The 23,761-nt window shown below is 41.1% G+C and overlaps 1 protein-coding gene and 1 long non-coding RNA gene across 4 annotated transcripts in view; one reads left to right on the top strand and one right to left on the bottom strand.

Annotated features, from left to right (window-relative positions):
- Positions 1 to 21,076, bottom strand: part of LOC116388819 (actin-binding LIM protein 3-like) — a 36,083-nt gene extending 15,007 nt beyond the window's left edge. For 2 of the 3 annotated variants that reach the window (XM_031857032.1, XM_031857035.1), the window contains exons 1-6: positions 17,366 to 18,561; positions 9,390 to 9,573; positions 6,479 to 6,591; positions 5,108 to 5,234; positions 4,644 to 4,737; positions 4,092 to 4,179 (exon numbers count right to left, since the gene is read on the bottom strand). In XM_031857032.1, the coding sequence (XP_031712892.1) occupies positions 4,092 to 4,179; positions 4,644 to 4,737; positions 5,108 to 5,234; positions 6,479 to 6,591; positions 9,390 to 9,573; positions 17,366 to 17,555 (796 nt within the window). In that variant the 5' untranslated portion in view covers positions 17,556 to 18,561. Of the gene's footprint in view, positions 1 to 4,091; positions 4,180 to 4,643; positions 4,738 to 5,107; positions 5,235 to 6,478; positions 6,592 to 9,389; positions 9,574 to 17,365; positions 18,562 to 20,580 lie in introns of those variants that run through there. The other variant, XM_031857034.1, reaches the window with a different exon arrangement.
- Positions 20,834 to 23,155, top strand: LOC116388820 (uncharacterized). Its single transcript, XR_004213086.1, has 3 exons — positions 20,834 to 21,100; positions 21,996 to 22,101; positions 22,355 to 23,155. It is a non-coding gene; the product is annotated as an uncharacterized LOC116388820 (long non-coding RNA).
- The last annotated feature ends 606 nt before the right edge of the window (positions 23,156 to 23,761 follow it).

The raw sequence follows: 23,761 nt of genomic DNA, 5'->3' as shown, positions 1-23,761 counted from the left end.
AGAGAGAGAGTTTAGCCATGCTTAGCGGAGTAGTTGAAGTGATGGCAATGTTGTTCAGTCCACCATTTTCTTCCGTACAGAAAACACATCATGAAATTCTGTTCAGACATTCATGGTCCTCAGATGATGAATCCTACCAACTTTGGTGATCCGCAGACTTTTCCGCGAGCGCCACCATGACTTCTACATTTGTGGTTTTGAGTCAAATCTTTCAACAACTATTGGACAGCAACATGGATTGGGATAAAATTGGGTACACACATCCATGCCCCTTTCAGGGTAATTGTAATAGCTTTGGTGATATCTTAACTTTTCTTGTAGTATCATCAACAAGTCAAAATGTCCTTTTGTCCAACACTTTTGGACAGAGGACTAAGGATTATCTTGATTAACCGGGTCATATTTTCTTGAATGAGACGTTGCTGTTGAGTTTTTCAAATGTATTTTCTTGGCGCTTTGAGCACCACGAGCCGAGTGCCATACAGTCCCATTATATTCGAGAGAAGGCCGACATCCATACGGCTGATATAACACTTGGCAACTCACACCGAAAACTATCTAGATTGATTAAAAGCATGACAGCTAAGTCGATAACATGTATTTTGGATTTTTGGGTGAGTGCTAAACTAAGATCGTGATCATGGTTAACGTCATACTTGCAATACATCATAATGTTAGCATTGACACTGTGAGCCCGTTAGCATGCTGACGTTAGCATTTAGCTCAAAGCACTGAAGGACAATTAAGTTCTAACTAACTAAATGACTCGAAAGAGAAATACAGCCCAAATAGTGGACCATTGTGTTAAAGAGACAGTGAGCAAGAACGAAAAAGACATACAGAGAGGGATGAGTGGTGTAACGTTACAGTATGTGCAAAATCAAACATTCAATCTCCTTCACTTCCAGTCTTATTATTTATTTTTTTATTCAGAAATGCACATATATTGCATACCCTGTGCATAACCATATGCTAAACAGAACCACTGCTTTGACAGCATTGTGCTTTAACAGTCGACCCCCCAAAAAAATGTTTTTTGAATTGAACTGAATTGAACAATAATAAGAGGTGGCCTAAATGAAGAGACAAAAGAAACAAGGAAGAGGACATTTTACTTTTGAGCAAAGATAAAGAGGGAATGAATGTTCATATTCATAATCATAAACCACTAATGTCAGGAAGCTATATGCATGTGGATCTGATAGTGATAATGACAGTAATATATCCCCTTTGAACACACACACACACACACACACACACGCACACACATTTTCTCAGGCCTTGGGGCAACGCAGGAACCGAATGGACTCAGTTAGCTGATCATGACTCCAATATACAACTCCTATCAACACCATCAATCTAACCTGCACACACACACGCGCACAGATACACAGAGACTACACACACACACACACACATACACCCACACACAAAATCAATACTGTAGACAGGAACCATGCGTGGTGATTCAGTGCACCCCCGTCCCACCCACGCTCCTCAACCCTGCTGCCGAACAGATGTATGGCCTTGGACTTGAGATCCTTTATCTCCTGGATGAGGAGAATCTAAACGGTGCGGAGAAAAGGAATTAAATCCGAAACAACAGCGCTGCACATCAGTTCTGAGAAAATTAGCTGCCGGAAATTTGTCTGACTTTTATTTTTTGCTTTTATTAACTTTATGCAAAATGAGGTCAGTGGACAAAACTGGCCTCCTTATGTTACATTCAAAGGGAATGAATGCAGCCTGTGGAATCTAGGGAAGCAATATTGACATTTGTGTTTGTGTCATTTGAAATTCTAATGCTATAAAGCAGCAGATATTTAAATGGCCTCAGGAGTTTTGCTTTCTGCGGAATCATGCTGCCATGAGAAACACTAATGTTACCAGTCAGATATGTAGAATGATTACTTCCATTCTTTTAACCTCCTGATGTCTGTTGCCCTTCTTTTTTTATATTTAGACTTTATTGAGAGACTAAGAAAAAAGGTAAAGGTGCATAAATGCACTTAAGCTACATTCGGTTTCTACTTGACACGGCCTGAAACGATTAGTTTGAAAGAAAATTACCTGATAACAATTATGAGAATCAACAAGTCATCTGAATTCCTCCTTAAGTAGAAATACATTTGATATTGTTACGTTTTACATTTCTTTAGAATGAAAATAAACAATTATACAACATCAGTTTGGGCTCTGGTAACTTGATATTGAGCGTGAATCCTTATTTTTCATATTTTACAATTTTATAATTAGTGGATCAATGATGATAAAAAAATTCAGGCTGCAGTCCGAAACCTGCAGGAGTAAAGCATGAGAGTCAAAATGTTAACCGCCTGAGTGAAACCTACCATGACCTGCTGCCAAAGTTGTGGCAAAATTGTTGAGAAATCCACTGGAAGTGTGACCATTATTTGGACTGAGTGAACTGGACTTTATATAACATAGCTCCATTGGATGTTTGTAAAATGCTGAATAATGAAAACACAACCGAGAAAACACTTATCCCTTTTTAGAATTTAAATTAAACATTCATAGTTACTTCATTAAATAGTTCTCCACCCCCACCTCCAACACACACACACACACACCACTTCTTATTCCAGACGTGTATCATGAGATTGATTGCATGTGTGTGCGCATGTGTTGTGCGTGCGTGCGTGTGTTGTAATCTAGTGTGTCTCAAGAGGGTGATTGCTCAGCCGTCCAGCATGTCTGAAGTCATCAAAAGGAGTGAATGTAACCTTGGGGCAGCTTTCCGGAGCTCAGCACACAAGCAAACACACCTGCATTCATATGCAGACACACAAATGTGCAAACATGTTTGCAAGCAGATTCACTGGCACGCACGGAAAAGAAAGCTTGCATCTATTTTCGGGCATAGATTAATACACACACGGACTTCAGTTACAATATGCAAATTCTTAGTTTTACTGTTGGTTGTGAGCAGGTGAGCAGCAGAATGTCAATGAGTGTGTCAACCTGTGTGGCGACTCTGTGTAACCACATGTTACGGTACAGTAGCTCTACCTTTAATCTGGATTCAGCTCAGTCAGGCTAAATCATCTGTGTATGTACTATTTGAATTTCTTTTTTTACATTTCCCCCTCATCTTAAGGAAACACTTGTGCTCTTATTGTCATGTGAGGCCTGTTTGCACAACCATATCTGCTTCAATACAGTATGTTCATTTGCATTAACATCATGTTTTCAGAGGAATGCTGCTCATTTTTCTTCAACATATCAGACATTTTGACATTGTACTTATCTGCAAAAATGTTCACAGCCAACATTTTCCCTTATTCCTCCAATATAAGCATGTATTTAAGCTTAACTGTGGTTGAGGTATGGCTAAGATTAAGGTCAGGGCACTTAATGATGCCGTTTAATCATAGATTTGCAAATTATATGTAGCTCCATATAAATATTATGGCCGACATTACGATGCATTTCCTCCTAAAAGTAATTGCTAATGCAAAACAGCTGCTCTCAGAGTAATTTGTAGGACATTTGGTTGGTTATTAAGCAAAACGCATATAAATGCAAGTTTGTCCCACATGGTCAAGAAGGGTTGCCAGTTCCTCATGTAAACCTGCATGAAGGCATGAATAAGCGTATTACCTTTAATTACTATTATCTAATTTGTAAAAACAGAAGCTCCTGGATGATTCAATTTCAACTTCCGCAAAGTCGGTTTCATTCGTATTAATTCTGTCAGGGGCGGCGCAGAGTAATGGACACAGCAGAGGCGAAGGTTGAGTGGTAATTGACTCCAACCTTTGTGTGTACAAAGAAAACATCAGCTGAGGGACGGCGTGTGTATGTGTGTGTCTTTACCACTGAGTGTGGTATATGTGAGATCAATAAGCTATATAACAAAACGGGGCTTTGTTAAAAGCAGTCACTTATCAGGTGGCCATATATTCTACAGCTCTCTAAGTCTTTGACACACACACACACACACACATACTGGCCATCTGGATACTTTCAGGGTTCATCTAATTCAATTTCTATGCCTGTAAGCTGTATAAATGCATATTGGTTTTACATATGTTGTACAATTTGTCAGGTGCTCCCCTCCCCTCCTGCACCTGTAAGGTACATTTCCTCTCCTTCCAGGAACATCATGTGACAGCGGGCACACCTGGCACAGCTGGGGTGGTATCGCTTCCCTCCAGCCTAGAGGAGAAGAACAGGAAAGGAAAGGAAAAGTGAGAGGAAATAAATAAGGCAGAGAGAGAGAGAGAGAGTGACTACAGCGGATGACACAAATGAGGAAACCAGAACGAAGTGTGGTGATAAGAAATGGAGAAAAAGAACGAGGAATGAAGAGAGAGGAGAGGCACGATAAGAAATAGAAAAAAAAACCCAGGAATGAATAGGGGTAGAGGAGATGGGAGAGTGTTGCTTTGTTGGTTTTGCAAAGCTGCTTCGTCATCAGTCAACACTTCAGACATTTAAAGAGGGACAGCTGTGTTTTTTCGCAGCTTTTTATAGACGGACACACGTACACACACACATACTGGCACACAAACCCACACTTTCCTCCACAAAGACGAAAAAAATATGCACATTCTCCCAACATTGTTCCCATCTGTCTTAAGCATACACACACATATCCACACATGGAAACGTGCACTCACCTCAAGTACTCTGCCGCTGATGTACCTGTTACAGCTGTCACACCTGATCCCAAACTGAGTGTGGTAGTCAGTCTCACAGTAAGGTATCCCATCCCTGATGGGGTGAAAAAATAAATGAAATACTCTCACATTGAATTCCCCTGCTGTCTTTGTGCAACTGTTCCACTGTTATTTATCCTGTAACACATTGCTTTTTGATGCAAGATTCAGCTACATGAGTCAACTGGAGCAAAAACAAAGATCTTTCATTGTGATTTCTGTGTCTAGTTGATTAAAAGACTTGTCTTGCCAATGAATAACGGATATACACAGGTGATGGCGAAAAATAAATCCTACTTTTGCCACAATAAGAGTACTCCAAGTAGCTTTCTGAAAGCACACTGGTCACAGTGGAGAAAATATTTGATATTGGCTCAAACATAACTACAGTAGAGACTGTACATAAGGGGGATCAAGCCACCTACTTGCTGATGTACTCTCCAGTGAGCGCACAGCCGCACGTTCGGCATTTAAAGCAACTGACGTGCCACTGTCTCTCCAGAGCCAGCAGAGACTGACCCTGTTTGATCTCCTCGCCACAGCCGGCACAGTCTAGAGGAGCAGAGAGGAGAAACAGGAAATGCAGCGATGAACACAAAAAAGAAGATAAGATCAGCTTCAATATTCTGAGCTTCCACTCAGTCCTCGTCTCTCTGCTCTGCCAAACTCTCATCCCTTCTCTCCTCCTTCCTCTCTCCTCCTCGTCCCTCTTTCCTGTCGTTATAGTCACACTGTCTTTGCCAGATGGAGCTACAAGAACCAGGCTACAAGACCACCTGGAGCAGCAGGCCACCTTTTGTGTGGGTGCATGTGTGTGGGTGTGAAGCTGCAGGGGGATGTGTGTATGTTTTGCAGCGTTCAGAAGGTGGACAGTGAACCTCTTCTGGGGTTCTTTTCCACCTGTCGGGGAGAAAACGGTCTTACATGCTGGATGTAGGTCATTTCAATACTCACTAAGGCACTTAATGTGTATTATTCAGAAGGTGGAAATAGTCACCAACAAATACGCTCTTTACTCCTGTTTGATTCATGTCAGCTAAAAACTGCAGTGCAAGGGGTGTTGTAACATATTACGTAACCTTTTTAAAGAAAAATGAAACTTCATATGTGTGAATAGTTCTGAAAGATCTTTATCTGCAGTACAAACCAGTGCTGTAGAACTCTAGATCGATCTGGAGAATTTTTAAAAACGTCTAAGCCTCGTCTCGGAACCAACCGCATTTTTACTCAGTCTTGTCTCGGTCTCAGAGAAAGAGGGCTTGTTATTTTGAAATTATCCTATGTGTCGTCTAATTTATTTATTACAATCAGTACTGTGAGTGATCACAGAAAACAAAGGAAAAAGACCCACACATACAATTCCCCTCTGCAATACCTTTTGATTATTTTATTAAATTTCTCATGGTACGCATATACACACACACACACACACACAAACACACACACACACACACACACACACACACTCTGTGGGTGTTTGTATGGGAATGTGGATCTTTCAGATCTTCACTCGGTCTCGCTCTGCCTTGGTCTTGACCCCCCCTCAAAGTCTTGATGTTTTCTTGGTCATGACTCAAAATGTGAACTGAATTGATTGCTGGCAAGTAGCTATGGCACCACAGACGCTTTAAAAAAAAAAACACAACTTCACTTCATGCATTGTTTGTGTATAACTGCACAGCTTGTCATGAATGATCCCTTATACAGTGTATGTAACATTCAAAATTAAGAGTATAAGTATGGTGTGGTTTGCATGTGTGTGTGTGTGCATACGTTTGTGTGTGTTTGTTTCTTACAGCTTGGTCCATGGACCTTGATGGGCTTGTCGCTTTTCAGAGTGTGTGAGCACTGCTGACACACACACTTCTTCCCACAGAAGGTCACCCTGTCTCCTATTGGGAACGGACTCCTGAAAACACACACACAGAACATTCCAGTAAAGCTATGCAGATATGGTGTTCTACTGTTCACCCAGAACGCCAAATAACATTTCAACTCTTACCCCCTAGTGGTGCAGTATCTGTCTGTGCAGATAGATACAACACTTTTGTTTTGCAGACATTTTGACAAATGCAAATATATTTTTATCCAAACAAAATGGATTTGAATGGAATGGCAGCTGTGGTTTTCATACTGAAAAAACTAAGACTGAGGAGCATATAGTTTAACACCAGTAGGACATGTTTTTTGTTATCCTTACAGAACTTGTATTTTTTCTCAAATTCACCACTAAAAAATGTATAGTAAATCAATGGACCTTCAGTATCTGAGAACATATTCGATTATATTTCACACAACAATCTGACATTAACATTATTTCTCATTTTTTGGTTTAGCAGAATAGACTGAAATATGAATTCAAGAAGGCATTGAAGTATAAATCAATATGTACAGTAAATGCCTTTTAGCCTGAGGGCTCAGCTGTAGCCACATAGAGTGAGGGCAGAGGTGAGCATCTGCAATGCAGCCACAGCTGAATCCAATTGTTTTCATTGTATACAAATCTGTATCCAGATGACAGCAGAGATGTCCAAAACTCCTCCGGTAGAAAATAAGAAAACTGCAACACACAAGCTGATAAAGGATAAAGTAGCCGCTGCTGTTCTGCAGTCGCCTCAGAAACAGAGAGTTCATCCCAAGTGTGATTCAACATTATTTGGTGATGATATCAGTTACTAGTAGTATTTTCTCACACATTATTGAAGATTTTAAACTGATCTGTCTAGTGGCAGTGAGAATATTTGGAGGACCTTTCTTTGATATCTGTTTAGTTGCAGGAAATTGTCATCAAATTGTCAAATTGTCATCAAATTGTCTATTTGATGTCCCACATATTGGAAGTCAGAATCAATACACTGCCCAGCTCTGTATTATGCTACATGCCCCCTCTGCACACATCAGAGAGGTTGTTGTGAGAGTTCGGTCAATGCTTGCGAATAAAATTCATTTGAGAGACGCAATTTTATTGCAATATGCTGACAGAGTCATTTTCAAAATGAATAAGCTTCATTCACATTTCAGTACAGTGGGTTCTTATTCAGTGGAGTGGGTGCACAAACAAACACATACACATAAATAGGGGGACTAGAAAAACGGTCAATACAAGCAATTCAAAAGCTAATGATCCATCTGTACATCTAACACACTCACTGACAGTTAGCCTTTTATATTATCATCATATTTACTGTGCAGCTCACCAGTCACACTTCATTCAGTTACTTATTACATTCACTGCAGCTTTGAATGAACTGAAGCCAATACTAAATTGACATGATATATAAGAAATAAAGTGAGACCAGCCGACTACAACAGACACGAAGCACATATATGAAGTGTTTCATATTTCAAATATTTCAAATAGTAACTTGTTTGATCTTGGATGTGATGTCTCATCAACGCCTTGCCTACACTGATGCACTTAAGGGTCATTAATTGGTACTAATTAAAGGGCCACTCCACTCATTTTATATGCATTTTAAAAATATATTATATAGCCTTTAAAAGTTGTATAATCTCTTTCTAAGTTCTAGTAAAATAACTAGGTGGCAACCACTGGGTCTGAGAATTGAAGCCTATCCGGGAGTGCCTTAAACTTCATTTCTTTCTAATGTCTGGAATGGAATGGAATTTATGGATTCAATCACTCGTTTTAAGTCTTCTTCAAAACAGCATGATGTTCATTTAGTGAATTATGGTCACGTTTGGAGTCAAATAGACCATAAAGCAGAGTGTGCTTTAGGGCGTGTCTACCTTGTGATTGACAGGTTCCTACCACGGCGTTATCCAGCCTTGGAGTTGTCTGTGTTTTCATCTGAGAACTTTCACAATGTGTCTCCAGTTCATGAAAGTTAATTGTAACATTTTTGGTCGCCTAAAAATAGTCTTATTCAGAGTTTTGTTGTACTTAGCTCCACCCTCTCTTGTCACTTCTAGTTGCAAAAAGCCAAGATGGCAACTGTCAAAAACCAAGATGGCGACGGCTAAAACTGCTCACTTGAGGCTTCAAAACAAAAGTCCACAAACCAATGGGTGACGTCACAGTAAATACGTTCACTTCTCATGTACAGTCTATGAAAATAACCCAGAGGATGTCATGTTTAAAAAATATGGGAGCTTATTAGAGAGATGCGGTTGAAGGAAATACGCTATCAACTTGCATTATGGGAGTTGTAGAGTCCAGAAACTTTGATTTATTACTTTTAATTCGCTATATCAAGTTGTGTTGACTGTGAGTTTCAATTAAAACATCGCCTACAGTGTTTCTTAGCACTGTCGTGAGTGTGCAGTAGCTTTGGTGTACACTGGTCAGTGATACCAAACACAGACACAGGAATTATACTGGCCCGCAGTTCTCATACATCATTGCATTTTTAATTGTAAAGGGCCATCTGTGGTATGCAAGAAGTCCTGAACAGACTTGCAAAGTCATTAAAACACAGTATGTGGCGCTGTGAGAATCTAATTGTTTTTGTAATCACAAGTTACAGGAATGAAGCAGTGCCAAGAGGATCCCTGACGACTCAACACAAAGAGCTGTAAAGAATGGTGTTAAAAATTTGAAATATTAAATATCCAATTCTCCTTCTACTACTACTACCAATGTCAACCATACTATGTTTAAAATACTTTAAATGAATTCCCAGAGCAGAAAAAAAGGATGTTTCTGAATATGAGGCAAGAAATTACAGGAGTGTGTTGTGACTATACCTGCAGATGCTGCAGACGAAGCAGTGTGGGTGGTACGTCCTCCCCAGTGCAGACACCACCTCCCCACTGATATACTGGTCACAGCTGTCACACTGGGTCCCGTACAGCCGCTGGTAGTCCTCTGTACAGATGTACTCGCCAGAGTGGTGGAAGAAACCTGAGTGCACCAGATCACAGCCACAAACTGGAAAAACAGAGAGAGAAAAAACCATGAATCAGCTCACATCATTCCTTCGAAATACAAGGAGAGAAAGTAGGTACTGAATCACTGCATGGCAGCGGTGATAGAAACTCTTTCCTCACTAAAGAAAAGCTCTACAGTGCAAACACAAAAATAAGGTATAAAGGGCTAGTCAGATAAGGAGTTGGCATGCAGCATGTATTTCTTATTACTGTTTAAGCCATTAATGCCTATAATTAAATCAATACATATGATCAGTATGTATGATACTGTAATTAAGAAACTTGAGTTGCCAGTCTGCTTTGACACAAACACCAGTGTTCATCCACAGATCTAAAGGTTTACCCTTCTGCAGGTGCATAACGCTTGTACCACAGTCCTAATTATTTCTGAACATCCTTAAAGGTTCTAACGACCGTTGGATTTATGCCATTTACCCTACTTTCTCCCATACTTGGTGTACTGTCACTATTGCATCCGCCATTTTTGCTCTTTTCACCCATAATGCGTTCCGCAAGAGTCTCACATTTGTCACTCATAGGGAAGTTATTATATACAGTCTATGATAGGGAAGCTTAATGCAACAGGTCATTTTAACTGTATAGCAAGTCTGACTTAATGTTATATTTAAGACAAAGACAACTGGTTTGAGAGTAGTTAACAGTACACATGGCCAGTATTTAGCGTGTGTGTGTGTGTGTGTGGTAGTGGAGGGGGTGGGGTTGTTAAGAGTGCAATCTGTTGTTCTCTGACCTTTAAAGGGTTAGTACTCTAATCTGGTTTTGAGGATTAGACCAGTAACCAACTAATCTGTTAATTTTTTTATACTATGTTTTGGTTGTCTGTGCATGTAAGATTAGGTATGAAAAAATGTGGTATGAGTGCCTGAGTGTAATAGTTTGTACATATGTACCTGCATGTGTACATATGTTTATATGCATCTATGTGAGTATAGTGTGATGGATGCATGTCCAGGCAAAGGGACACAGGAGCGCTCCCGCTGTGTTTACTACGTCCACTGACAGCATGATGTATGGCTTTTATTCAGCAAATGCTGAGTCCTTCAGCCAAATGATTGATTCTGGTGCAGCTGTGCCGGAGGATGACGTGGTCTCTGCTGAGCTGGTTGGTTACATCGTATAAAAAGGAGCTGAACGATGATTTGCTCCAGCTATAAGGGAGGTAGGGAGCTTACTCTCTCTTACCTCCCATCAGTTGTGTTTTAAAGACTTTATAACAGCGATTCGGGATCTACAACAGGTTTTTTTTTTCATGCATGTCCCCAAAATGTATTGAATCTCTCATGCTGTCAGTGTCAGCGCCATGCTTTACCCATTCAGCTGTGCACAAGTCCACATATCTGTCGTGTTATAAGCCGTACTGTACAGCCCCAACCAGTGGATGTTTCAACGAAGCGCTATGATACAACCTGGAAGTACAGTAAGTTAGGCATTGGAAAGGCAGCCAACGGATCCAAATATCTGACAGTGAATTGAATGTCTGGGCTCTAATTAAGCTAATGGCTCTAAACCCAATGGAGTGAATGGATCCGATCTGATCCGAGCCAGTGTGTTAAGTGGCTCAGACAGAGAAAGAGACACTGTGGAGCAAGACAAGCAGTCCAGCTGCCTAATGTATGCGTCTACTGGAGCCAACCTGAAGTCATAAAGACAGTAAAGCAATATGTAAGTGAACTGTAGTTTAGTTTTCTCCACATAAGCCTGGAGCCAAACACATGAACCTTTTGGTTTTCATTTAGAGAGAAAGACTTTGATGAAGCCCAGGGATCATGGACTCATGTCATGGTAACTTGCCATGCCCTTTTAAAAGTGCATTCTTGTAATATTATGTAGATGGTATTGCTGTTCACTGCACATTTTTGTCACTGGACTATCTGCAATTACATTACATCCATTAACTGCTGACCGTAAAAAGTGCCATTATTGCCAAGAGCTCCATAGTGCAGGCACATTGTTGCATCGAGGCAAGTTTATGTGTATAGCACCTTCCAACGACGAGGCAATTCAGAGTGCTTTACAAGAGACATGAAAGGCATTATTACAGGATATGAAAGAAACACAAAAAGGCTGATTGTCTGTGGAATTGTCTTAATGTGGTTATTTAAATTACAAACCAGTATTATGGTTTTCTATTTTTTTCTATCTGTTTCTTTCTGAAGGCGCCAGAAACACACTGAACCAGGATGGAACTCCGTCACAATGCTCACTGTATTTAAACTGTTCAAAGTTTATACCTGCGTGACTCCAGTCCGAGTCCATTTTCAGCATATGTGTTAATTTGTAAATTTGAACCTAAGGAGGTGATTTTCCAACACATGCCTTGATGCCTTTAACACCATCTTCATTATTGTCTTACAACAGAATGATCTTCTTACATTTGTGTTAGTTTGAAGATTGGAATCAATGTATTCATATCGGAAAGAAGAACTAGGACATCGTTCTCAAGCGCGGGAAACGCTGTACAGTATTTTTGTTTTCCCACTCTGTCTCTGATAACTGCATTCTTTCTTGTCATGGCAAAGCTGCTGTCGCACAACTTTAAAATGCCAGCTTGACCTTTATCAGTCTGCCTGAGACTAAAGCTGCTCACAAAATGATGTTCAACAAGGCAACCGTCTTTTCTTACTATCCACTGGGATTCAAAAGATGGAGTTATGTGGTTTCCAGCCAGCTGTGACAACATGATGTATACAAACCTTCATATAGATAAAGATACACTCTTTCCCTCTGTTTTCAAGACACACACACTTGAGGAAGACTTTTTTTTAATCCTTTTTCACTCTGCTGATAGCATTCACACATTCATCGCTGTCTAAATGGAAAGCTATTAAGATGTGGAGGCAAACCGGAAAGAGAGGGAGCAGTTGAGGCTTGCCTGGAATCCAGAGGGACCTCCGGTATATTTGCATTTTCAGATCACATGCCACTTTCAGAAACAAGAACAAATTATTCACAAATAATCACAAATGTTTTGGTGCTCTTGAATGATCAACATTGAGCTTCAGACATTTAAAATAAAAAAGTTGTCAAATTACAAAAGAAAATTAGAAAAATTAAAGAAACGGACAAAAAAAAAGAAACAAAAAAATGTATTTAGTCGTGTAATTTGTGTCGGTTTGCTGATTGTTATCTGACGGGACTGGAGGCACCAGCTGGTTACATTCATACTCAAAAGGGCACTTTGGGCTCGTGAGTGTGCACATGGATATATATATAAAAAAATAAATCAGTGTTTCAATGTAATAATAACAGAAGCTCAGAGATACAGCAGAGTCCTATTCACAGTAACTATAGTCACTTTCATTGGTGCGAAATTGACATCATGGATTTAAGAGAATTCAACATTTACTGGCGATTGTCTCTGCTGGACGGTTGAAGCGCCGGCAGAGAGAGTAACAGCATTTTTATGACCGTCTACAACCATCAAGAGAGTCACCCAGCCTCCACTCTGTCTCACTGTCGAGCACATCCATTCTCAGTCTGTGTAGGGACCTGTAGAACTTATCATCACCAGACAGAGATAACGATCAAAAGGGAAATTATTCAGGCCATATAATGAAATTAAAGGCCTGAGAAATGGCTCGTTTGTAAGCCGTCGTAGCGGATCAGTAAGAAGTAAATGACACCATCACTGCTGCAGTTTCAGTGGTTCAGTTATCATTCGGCAAGTGTGAACAACTTTTGCAGTCAGTGCGGTTCGGGGCCCCAAACCAATGATCAGATTAAAGTCATGATTTAAACATGATGTTAGGTTAGGATAGGAGTCAACACAACAAATAACTTGATTATTGGCTGCTTTGCACAAAGATCTTTCTAACGTTCTACTGCAGACGGGAGAAAGAAGATGAGGCTCGTAGGGAACGCAAACAGAAAATAAATTCCATGTCACAAATACACAAAAGAAATACAAATCAATAAATAAAATCATGCTCAATGCATTTTCTTTCTCCTCCCTTTTATCCCTGTGACTTTCCCTTTCTTCAATCTCTGCTCCATTGGTTTCATTCATCACCAGCCTCCCACTTCCCCTCCCTCCTGCTCATCAGGGGGGGGGGGGGCAGGTTCAGCTGCAGTTCGTCGGAGGCACTGAAGTATTTAGATATATTTCTTCTACATCTGTTAACAGTGATTTGTAGCCTATTAGATTGAAGTGCTTGGGGTCTGGACACACATGCACGCAAACAAACACAATTGGCAGAAAGTCAACAGATAATGATTTCTTTGTTTACTGCCAGCGGCGCATGCACAGGGTGTAAGGAATGAAAGAAAGAGGCCACGCAAGAAGTGATTTAAAAAGAAAGGATATAAATGAAGATGGAGGCAAGAAAGAAGAACTCCCGGAGGCTCGATACGAGAGTTGCTGCCTCATTTTCAATGGACCGGGTATCAGCAAGTATGTGATTCTACGCACCGATCCAATATCACGTTATCATTTACCAGCTCATCCAGGCAGCACAGGAACAACAGCATATGTCACTCGCTATCTGATGTCTCAGCCGTGATGAGAAAGAAGTGAGATGGCTCACTCGTTACTTCCTTCATTAGCTCTGAAACGTTAACGTTTGCTAATGAATGAGCCATCTCACTTCCTTCTCATAAATTGTGTTTGCACTTTAACAATTTATTCGAAGAATTATTTATTCCTTTTGATGTAATTTTTTAAAAGTTTACTTTTCAGTGACTGTCAAACTAGATAATAAAATAAAGCTCTATGGCATTCAATCTAGCAAGTGATAGCGATCATATCACACTCGTACATTTGTTTTTAACGTATTTTACCAGCTCGGTACTCAGTATCGGCTGATACGCAAGCTCAGGTATCGGTATCAGTATCGGGAAGGAAAATACGATATCAAAACACCTCTACTTGATGTGCATGTTGACTGTCTCTTCTTTCTGATTTTGCTTCCAGACACACAAGAAAACATGCAAGCGTGCACATAAACACAGCGGCACACTGAGCCCCGGTGCAAATGCTCATACAAGGACACACACAAAAGAGTGCCGCACAGCTGAGCTGATACAGCGGTTAATGCTTCACAGTTTGTCCTTGAAGTCTCTTCTGAAGAAAGAGCCATCCGTGCCTGTCTGTACAGCTGAGCATACACCAATACTGATTAAACACACCGCTCCTGATGTGCTAACTTGTTTCAAACCAAAGTGGGTCAGGCCTTGCAATAAGCTTTGTAAGAGTCTGTTTTATATTCTGTTGAGAAGGTGAAGACCCTGCAGTTGTACAATACATCCAAATAAATGAAGTGTGCGCCCGTCGTACATCACCTTCGAGGAGGGACTCTTACTGAAAATGATCCTGCAAAAGTCTCCATAAATGGGAATGAAATGGACTATGTGCGATGTTTGTCTTTTTCCCCAGGAATGACTGAGTTTGTTCTTTACAGAAAGAGATGCTGTAAGGTCACAGAAGATGAACGGGGCTCAATTTTCGGATGCAGAAGACGAGAGGGCAGGATTATTTTAGACACGAGGCTAAGACGAGACGTGGGGAAACGAGGAAGAAAGGCAAGATGGGAGTCAAGGGAGAGATTAGAGGAAGAGGAAACGAGAAGGCATCATGTGTGAGGAGAAAGGGAAGCAGACAAGCAAAGCGAAGGGGATGAGGATGTGGAGGAAGAGACAGGGGGGACCCAGGAGAGGTATCAATGAGGCTATCGATCTGTCCATCCAGCGCAGATCTGCCGTCCTGTCACGGTCGTCCCTCATCTATTCGCATCATCAACATGGGATGGTTGTTCTTGCGAAGCTCCTCAGCATTTGCAGGAGTGTGATCAGGATGGAGGGATGGATCAAAGAGAAGGAGAAGGGGGGAGAAAGGGGAAAGTCTAACAGTCTAACTGAGGAGTGGTCGGTAGAAACAGTGCACATATGTGCACTAATAAGGATTTTACCATTTTTAAAGTCTCATTGCTTTAGCAGGCAAACAGCACTACACACACTACAGCTGAGACTGATGGGGATTTGGTCTTAAATGAATCAATCAGGAATCGATTGATTCACCCTGAGGGGACCATGAATCTTTGTACCACATTTAATGACATTCACAGCTACAAACAAAGCATGTGAGACAAGAGAGCCGCAGAGAGTGGGGAGGAAAGAGGAGGGAAAAGAAACAAGACGCCTGTGTACTAAAAGCTGACAATTTGATTCTTGTCCACTTCATCAGCTGACGTCTACTTGACCCACGGCCCATTAGCTCGAATTCATTAAGCTTACTCTGCAAGATTAATTGTCCATAATAATATATACTTTAATATCAAAGGGAGAACACTGCCGTCAATACGTCTAGCTTGTGTCCTGAGGGCTTCGATTGAGCAAACAAACTATCAAATCTGTTATTTCAGCTCAAGTTATTTTTAAGATTTAAAATAGAAAACCCTCCTCGTTGTTGCTTTGTGGCTGAGTGCATTCAAGCGATGCAACTGTCAGATCAAAGAGAGAAAACAGTGTTTTGGGACAGTGTGGGTCTCGGCCTGTGAAAAGGAGGTTAGCTGGTTGGAGTCTGACTTCGGGCTGAAAACCTGCTGACAGCACTGTTAAGTGAGCTGCTGACTCCAGACCTCTATTTGTGTGATCTGTCCCACCTGCTCAGTGGTGGAGCTCAAACATGCAAAGACACACAAACACTCATATATATGCGCACATGCAAAGACAGCACGCATGCACACACATCTGGACAAATGCAATGTGTCTTCCAGCAGTCGTACTCAACTTAAGCTTTTTGAAGGTGGGGCTCAAAGAAAGGGGAATTAGCTGTTGTTTTTTTTCTTTTTGTGTTTGGATTAAACAAACAAAATCAACATGTTAACTGGTAAGATGTATAGATGCTGCAGGGACAGAGCCAGGCTAGCCGTTTTCCTCCGCCTCCAGTCTTTATGCTAAGCTAAGCTAATCAGCTGCTCATTCTAGCTTTATATTTAACTTACAGATATGAAAGTGGTATCAATTTTCTCATCTAACTCTAGCAAAACGAACTCCATTTGGGGCCTGGACCTCTTTTGGGAGGTCTGAGGTCTCCTCCCTGAGCACTTTTTTGAATAAACAAGCTCTATTGGTCTACTTTGAGGGTTTTTTAAGGCACTCTAGCCCATTATTTATATTAAAAGTACAAAAAAAATCCCAAAGAAAATGCTCGGTGACTCACCTGGCACATATTGCGGCCCAGATGGTAGTACAGTATCACTGCCATGTACTGTACGTCATCATGTATCCGAGCCTGGGTTTTTGGTATTTAGAAATGATATCTGCACTGATTGTTTCCCATTGGACTTACATCATAGTGCTGCAGTGGCCGCTGGGATATTTAGACAAAACTACAAAGCCTCCACCTTCCGTTCACTGTGGAGATATCAAAATTTTGTTTTTGGTGACAGTGGCATCCAATTACCAATGCCTCTGTGTCACCCAATGTTTTTTTCTTATAAAAAACAGTTTGTCATCGACTTTGATCCTGGTGAAGTCGTAGCTCAGTTTCTATTTCAGTGAAGCTATCATTGATTCAATTGTGCTGGTTCCTTCTTGTCTGAGTACTGGCAATTATTAAATATTTAATTATGCAAATTGATGTGGGTGGAATCCATACAAGCAAGCACATAAGTCCAAGATAGAAAAATAAATGAATATGAGACGTTGTGTGTGAGTGGAGAAGGGAAGCTGATGCAAGTGTTTGTCCATATGTGTGTGTGTGTGAGAGGAGGTGTTAATGTGCACTGAATATACAGAAGCATGTTTGTGTGTGTAGGTGTGTGGCAGCTTCTTACCTTGGCAGGTGAAGCAGAGAACATGGAAGTGTGTGTTTTTGACGCGCACCACCTCCCCACGACACACCTCCCCACAGCGCTCACACACAATGGGTGAATTTCCACGGCTGGAGAGAGGAGAGCTGCTGTTGTTGTTGTTTCCTCCATAAAGGCCTGACTGGTACTGAACTGAGGAAAGGATCAAAAACATGTCACTTATTGTCCTTCTGAAGCCCTTCCTTCTGTCGTCCTTTCAACTGAATTCAAACATCTTATCAATGTGATAGAAAAAAAAAAAGCCCTGCCACAAAAACATAAACGATGTGATGCATTTGTTTTCTCAGGCAAGTGTCTTGTTACAGGAACATGTGACAGCTAAGCACAAGCTTTAATGCATAATGCATCTGGAAACAGATGCTCAGGTTTGTGTTGCAGATAAAGAAGAAAACAAATCAGATCCTCAATTTGACTCAAACATCATACCGACGTTTGTTTGTTGTCCCTCTCAAAAAAAAAAAAAGGACACTTATTTTTAACGCCACACAAAAGATGTGGCAAACAATCCTGGTGGAAAAACACACAAATACATACACAATATTAAACACGAACATGACCACACCATCGACTGAAGGTTTAAAGGTAGACGAAGAAGGCTTAGTGGTTGGCTTTGTAAATAGTATTGGCACCTGGAAAGTCTGTTGCTCTGCCAGGGAGATCAGCCCGACTTACAGCATCCATTATAAGGAAGCGGCTTAAGAGACAGGTGTAGAGAAAGACGGACACTAACTAACTGAGACAAATTTCAAACTGCTGATGGCCTTCAGTATCTTATAGTTGTCGGGAAATATACAATTACTTATGTACATTTGTACTATTGATTTGCTATTGTAACTACACTTTACAGATTTGCATTGATGTAGTAAACTGTAAACTGTTGTTATACTTCATTATGTCTACACTCATACTACTCCACTTTTACTATGTTTAGTACTTCCGTTTCTTTTCTCCATTTATGGCAATCAGAGAGTGCATTGCAACTTCTGCACATGACAATAAAGCTTTGAATATTGAATCTTGAAACATACATGCAGAACATGACACACACACACACACACACGCACTATGAGAGACAGAAAAGGGAACATCGGATGTTTTGGGATTACACTTCTATCGTCCTCGCTTATGAAACTGGTCAAATCCCTTTTAGAAAAAAAAGTAATTTATTTACGCTGTGTGAAACACACACACACACACACACACACACACACACACACACACACACACACACACACACACACACACACAGCTATGTGTCATGGTAGGGCAGTTGTGAATAGATTTCACTGACTGGCAGCATATCCGATCAATATTGATTACGATTTCCTGTAACAATCAACTGACCTCTATCCAGTGCGCAACAATCTGAGCAATGATTGATGAATGATTCTACTGTATTCTACCCAATTCAATTACATTACAGTTAATGCTGCTGCCTCCAAGAGTATTATGCAATCGCAGCACACACACACACACACATACACACACACACGCACACACACACACACACACCATGCCAGCAGGTTAAGCTGATGACAGCAGGAGAGAGAGTTGTGGATCTATAAATGTAAAGGTAAAGGTCTATAAAGGTAAAATTGGGACAAAAATGTTTCCGGACAAACTGTATGACCAGTATGTGTTTGTGTGTGTGCGTGTGTGTGTGTGTAGGTGTGTGCGTGTGTGTGTGTAGGTGTGTGTGTGTGTGTGTAGGTGTGTGTGTGCACCACAAAAGCTGGCATTGGCTCTGTAGCCAGATGGCAGCACAAGACTGGAACCACAGATATAGTGGTTGTGCATGTTTGTGTGTATGTGTGTGTGTGTGTGTGTGTGTGTGTGAGAGAGAGAGAGAGAGCCTGAGTGTGTTCTTTTGTGTGTTTAAACGTTGTATGTTCTAGTTAACAGTATGTAATTGATGAAGGTGACGACATGTTCATATATTATACATGTACTTTTTGTGCTTCAGTGTGTGTGTGTGTGCGTGCGTGTATGTGTGTGTGTGTGTGTTGTGCATCGTCTTAACACAACGCACACCAGCAGCCAGGTATAATGTCCTGTTCACACACAACCTCTAACCCTCGTCTACACAGTGGTTCCCAACCTTTTCTCTGGTGAGCCCTCGACACACGTTAACTTCACTCTGAGGTGGCCTCTTCAACCAAACAGCAATTTGTCTTTCTCCGATTTTCATTTTGTAAAATGATCCGTTAACTCATGAGTAAAATCATTGAGTAGACAAAACGTTAAATCTGTTTCCTCATGACCCCTCACAAAACATAAAAGAAATTGAACGTTATTTGCGTACAGTTCTGCAGCAAGCGACTTCAAAGTCTGTACTGTTCGACAGAAACACATTTATTCTGACCTTTGACCCTGTGGCTAAACAATAAGGTCTCCCTTAGTGTGAACCAGACCACTTGCTGACATATTTGCAACAGTGTGGCCCCCGCCGGAGCCCCTTTAAGGATAAATATCTCCCTTATGCGAGCTATAAACCTGAGTAGCTGCTAGGAGGTGTGAGTACTCGCTTTGTCTGCAGAGCCGCTTTTGTTTTTTTTTTTGTTTTTTGGAAAATAGATTTTGGGGATTTAGTGGTTTCACATTATTAAAAACATCCTTCTGTGGTTCTATGTTTAGACATTGGGACATATTAATATGTGGCAGGCACGTTGCAGACCAAAGATGTGCAGCTTTGTCTTCCTCTTTCTTCTCTCGAAAACATCCGAGTAGCTGTCAGATGCTACTCTTACCTGACTACTATTGATTGTGATAAGTACTGATCTCTCCCACACACAAAAAAGAGAACAATTTGACTTATTCATTTAATATAATTATGGATGACCTGAGTGGCTCCTGAGACAGATATCAATACAAAATATCAGCCTCTGTCTCTAACCTTCATTGACAGAGAGCCGGCTAATAACATGATGAAATACAGTGTCAATAAGTGAGTCAGTGATCAATAACCTCATTGAAGGGCTGTTTATGTCTGCTTCAGGTTAAACACTCCCAGGACATTATGCTATTGATTATGCAGCAGCAGCAAACACAGACTCACATGAAAACAGACACACACACACACACACACATAGCCTACACGTGTGCACCTCACCAGCACACACACTTACGCAAATGTCACGCACGCACACACACACACACACACACAAACACAGATAGCTTACCATTTGTCGGTCCACTCATGATGTGAAGTGGAATTCAAACAGCTTGAATGATAGTCCTCCTCAGAGTCTGGATCTGCCCGTTCAATTAAGCTTCCAGCTGCAGGACAAAAGCTCCAGATATGACCACTCCTGTCAACTCTCTGTGTCCCTGTCCGACTTAAATCTCTCCCTCTCCCCGTCTCTCTCTCTCTCTCTCTCTCTCTCTCTCTCTCTCTCTCTCTCTCTGTCTCAGTCTGGTGAGGGCTTTCCCTGCTCCTCCCGGTAAGCGGATTACACAGCCAGGCAGCAGACTGCTGTACCTCTCCACCCTGCGTAAAAGTAGCCGGTTGAGGAGTTAAATCGAAACTGACTGCACGTGCCTCCTCTTCCTCGCGGCCTCAGCCTCCGCCTCTCCCACCCAACAAAGCCCAGCTGTCCTCTGGATCGGCGCAGAGGCGTCCATCCCTCCTTGAAAGCCGGTGCGCTCCCGCAGACGCCCGCCCGCCTGTGCGCTCCGGTGTGAGGGCTAAAACGCTGGATGGTGAGTTTCTGAGGGTTTACCACAGACTCGGGGCACCGGGCAGGACGAGCTCCGCTCACGGTGCGAGGGCGCCACATAGCGTTTGAGCTACAAACTGCCAGCAAAGAAACACCTGCCAAATCTGAATGTCAAGCAGACGCACAGTCCAGTTTGGACCCCAAACTAGTTCTGCCGTGCCTCCCTTCACTCCAGTGGGCCCAGCAATACAGTCTTGGTCTCCAGCAGCGTGGTGTCAGTGTCAAGTTTAGGAGTTTTTGTTTACAAAAAAACAACTAAGTAGCCTACATATTTGGGACTCGGCTGACTGAAACCACAGAAACAATGAGAAACGTTGGCAACACACAGACAAAAAGAGATTTAATTTGGATTATACATATTAAACATCTTATTCATTACATACACATTATTTATGGGTGTATTATTGTTGTTTATTATCTATCTATTCTTGCATTTACTTAAAACATCATGTCAATTAATTAAGCTTATTGAAAAGGAGAAAATTGAAACCGGAAGTGTCATGCAAATACATGTTGAAGGTTGTGTACACAAAGGGAAAACTAGATGTGAGTATATTCGTCCTGGTGTGTCATGAAACCAGAGCGATAGCATCATTAATGTCGGCAACTCCACAAATAGGAGTGGCCAAGTCCTGTGGGAGATACGTGCCATCATGCCATAATTACCACCAAAATAAAAGCAAACGAGTGCCAGCGTGTAGTGCCTGTAATTATGTCAATGCAATAGTCACATTTATCATTTGACTATATAGTTGGTTCTGCAGAGTGTGATCAATCAGATGTGATTGTATAGTGTGGATAGACCGCTTGCAACAGTTCAATGCAAGCTGCATAGTGGGAAAATATCAATGTGTGTGTGTGTGTGTTTGTGTGTGCAGGTCTGTTTGTGTGGCAGATTTGGCCCCGCCTTAGGAGCTGCCCTTGTGGGACATTAGCAACTGTATGCTTGAAGATGGACAAATTCTAATTTCTCCAGAGGAAGAGGTACCAACACACACATACACGCCACTCACCAACTCCCCAGTTCACTAAAATTCATTACATCTGCAGCACAAAAGGTGTAAGCAGTCAAGTGATTTGTGTGTGTGTGTGGGTGTGGGTGTGTGTGTGAGTCTTTCTCAGCCAACGATGTGGACTCGAAACCGAGTCAGCAGCTGCAGCAACTATAGAGAATGAAGAATCTACTTGGTTTACCTTAAGTTGCTTGAGTAAATTAAATATTTTTGTTCTGATTCAGGTGTGGAGAGAAGGAGTACATCAGCTTTATGAACGAATTCCTGCAGCAGCACTGGGATGGAATGAGATAAATCCCAATGTCCTCCGTTGGTGGCGATGTGGATCTGCCTCTACGCCCGGCTGTGCTCCATGGCCTTCTGGTAGTCATCATCTATCAGAGGGACCAGATAGGACAGAAAAGACACGAGTCCAGTTTGGTTGTTCGTTGCAAAAGTTTGTGTAACTCTTGCAGTATTTAACATTTATGACAGAGCCTGAGCTGGACATGTCAAAGCGCCTGGAGGACTTCATTATCCAAAGCCAGGACCAGAATGCAATGCTGCAGGCTGAGGTGACCAAGATCCGGAATCAGCTGTCTGTTCGAGAGGAGCAGCTCGCCAGCGCCACCTTCATGTAAAACAATAGAGCCTAAAAGTAATGTGCATGTTGCATTTGTCAGCAAGTTTTCCAGTTGTTTGATTTAAAAAATTTAAAATATGCATATCCTGTATTCCACACTTTATAACTTTAATTAGTCTCATAAAGATGAATAAAGCTGTTAATACTTCAACTGGACCGGGTGTAGAAAGCTGTAAGCTAGGCTGTGTTCTAACTGTTATTACTAATTAGCAGTCAAATATTTGATGGTTCCATAGCATTTTGGTGTTCTTGTCTACATGAACATGTCTTCTATCTGTCACAGGCTCGGTGTGATTGAGCAATTAAGAATATATATAATGGGACCAGGAACAATAGACAATGTAATAAAGTGACTGTGATTAACTAACTCAAAAAAGGGGATTCCTGACAATTAAATTTTAGAAGATATTATGTCTAAATATTAGATATACCAAATCAAATGGCTTAATGGATTTTAAGAAAGACACCATCACAGTCCTGTATTAGTACATTTCCTAGTTTTGATTCTTTATGTCACAATTCCGACTATAAAACTCATACTTTTGACAAACCATGAGTGTTTTAGTTATCATTCTTTGAATCCTTGAATACATTTTATATGTTTCAAATATTGCTTGGGTCTTTTGTTGCTTTTCTATTTTTCCTGACTAGAGAATTGTAATAGATTTTAATATCCATCAGAAGTTAGTCAAAATTTGGTTTTCAATTGGTCCTTTTAAGTGTATGTATATATATGTAATTATAATTATAATTATTATATAATATTATATTTATATAATTATTGGCGTCGCGCTGAATGTCTAAACCTTGTCTTAAGAATAACATTTGACATTTTATGTTATTTTGCTAACATAATATGCCAAACTAGAGGAAATCCTTAAGCGTTCATTAAGCGCTCATCTCAAACCTGTCTCCCTAACCATGCAAAGAACAGAAGAAAAGCAAACGGCAGCTCTTTACTACGGGGCTTCCTATTAAGGGACCAAGGGTTAAGGGAAATTCATTGACT

Source organism: Anarrhichthys ocellatus, unplaced genomic scaffold, assembly GCF_004355925.1.
Source record: "Anarrhichthys ocellatus isolate YVR2014 unplaced genomic scaffold, GSC_Weel_1.0 scaffold18, whole genome shotgun sequence".
Taxonomy (NCBI): Eukaryota; Metazoa; Chordata; class Actinopteri; order Perciformes; family Anarhichadidae; genus Anarrhichthys; species Anarrhichthys ocellatus.
This window is presented reverse-complemented; position numbering and strand designations above follow the sequence as displayed.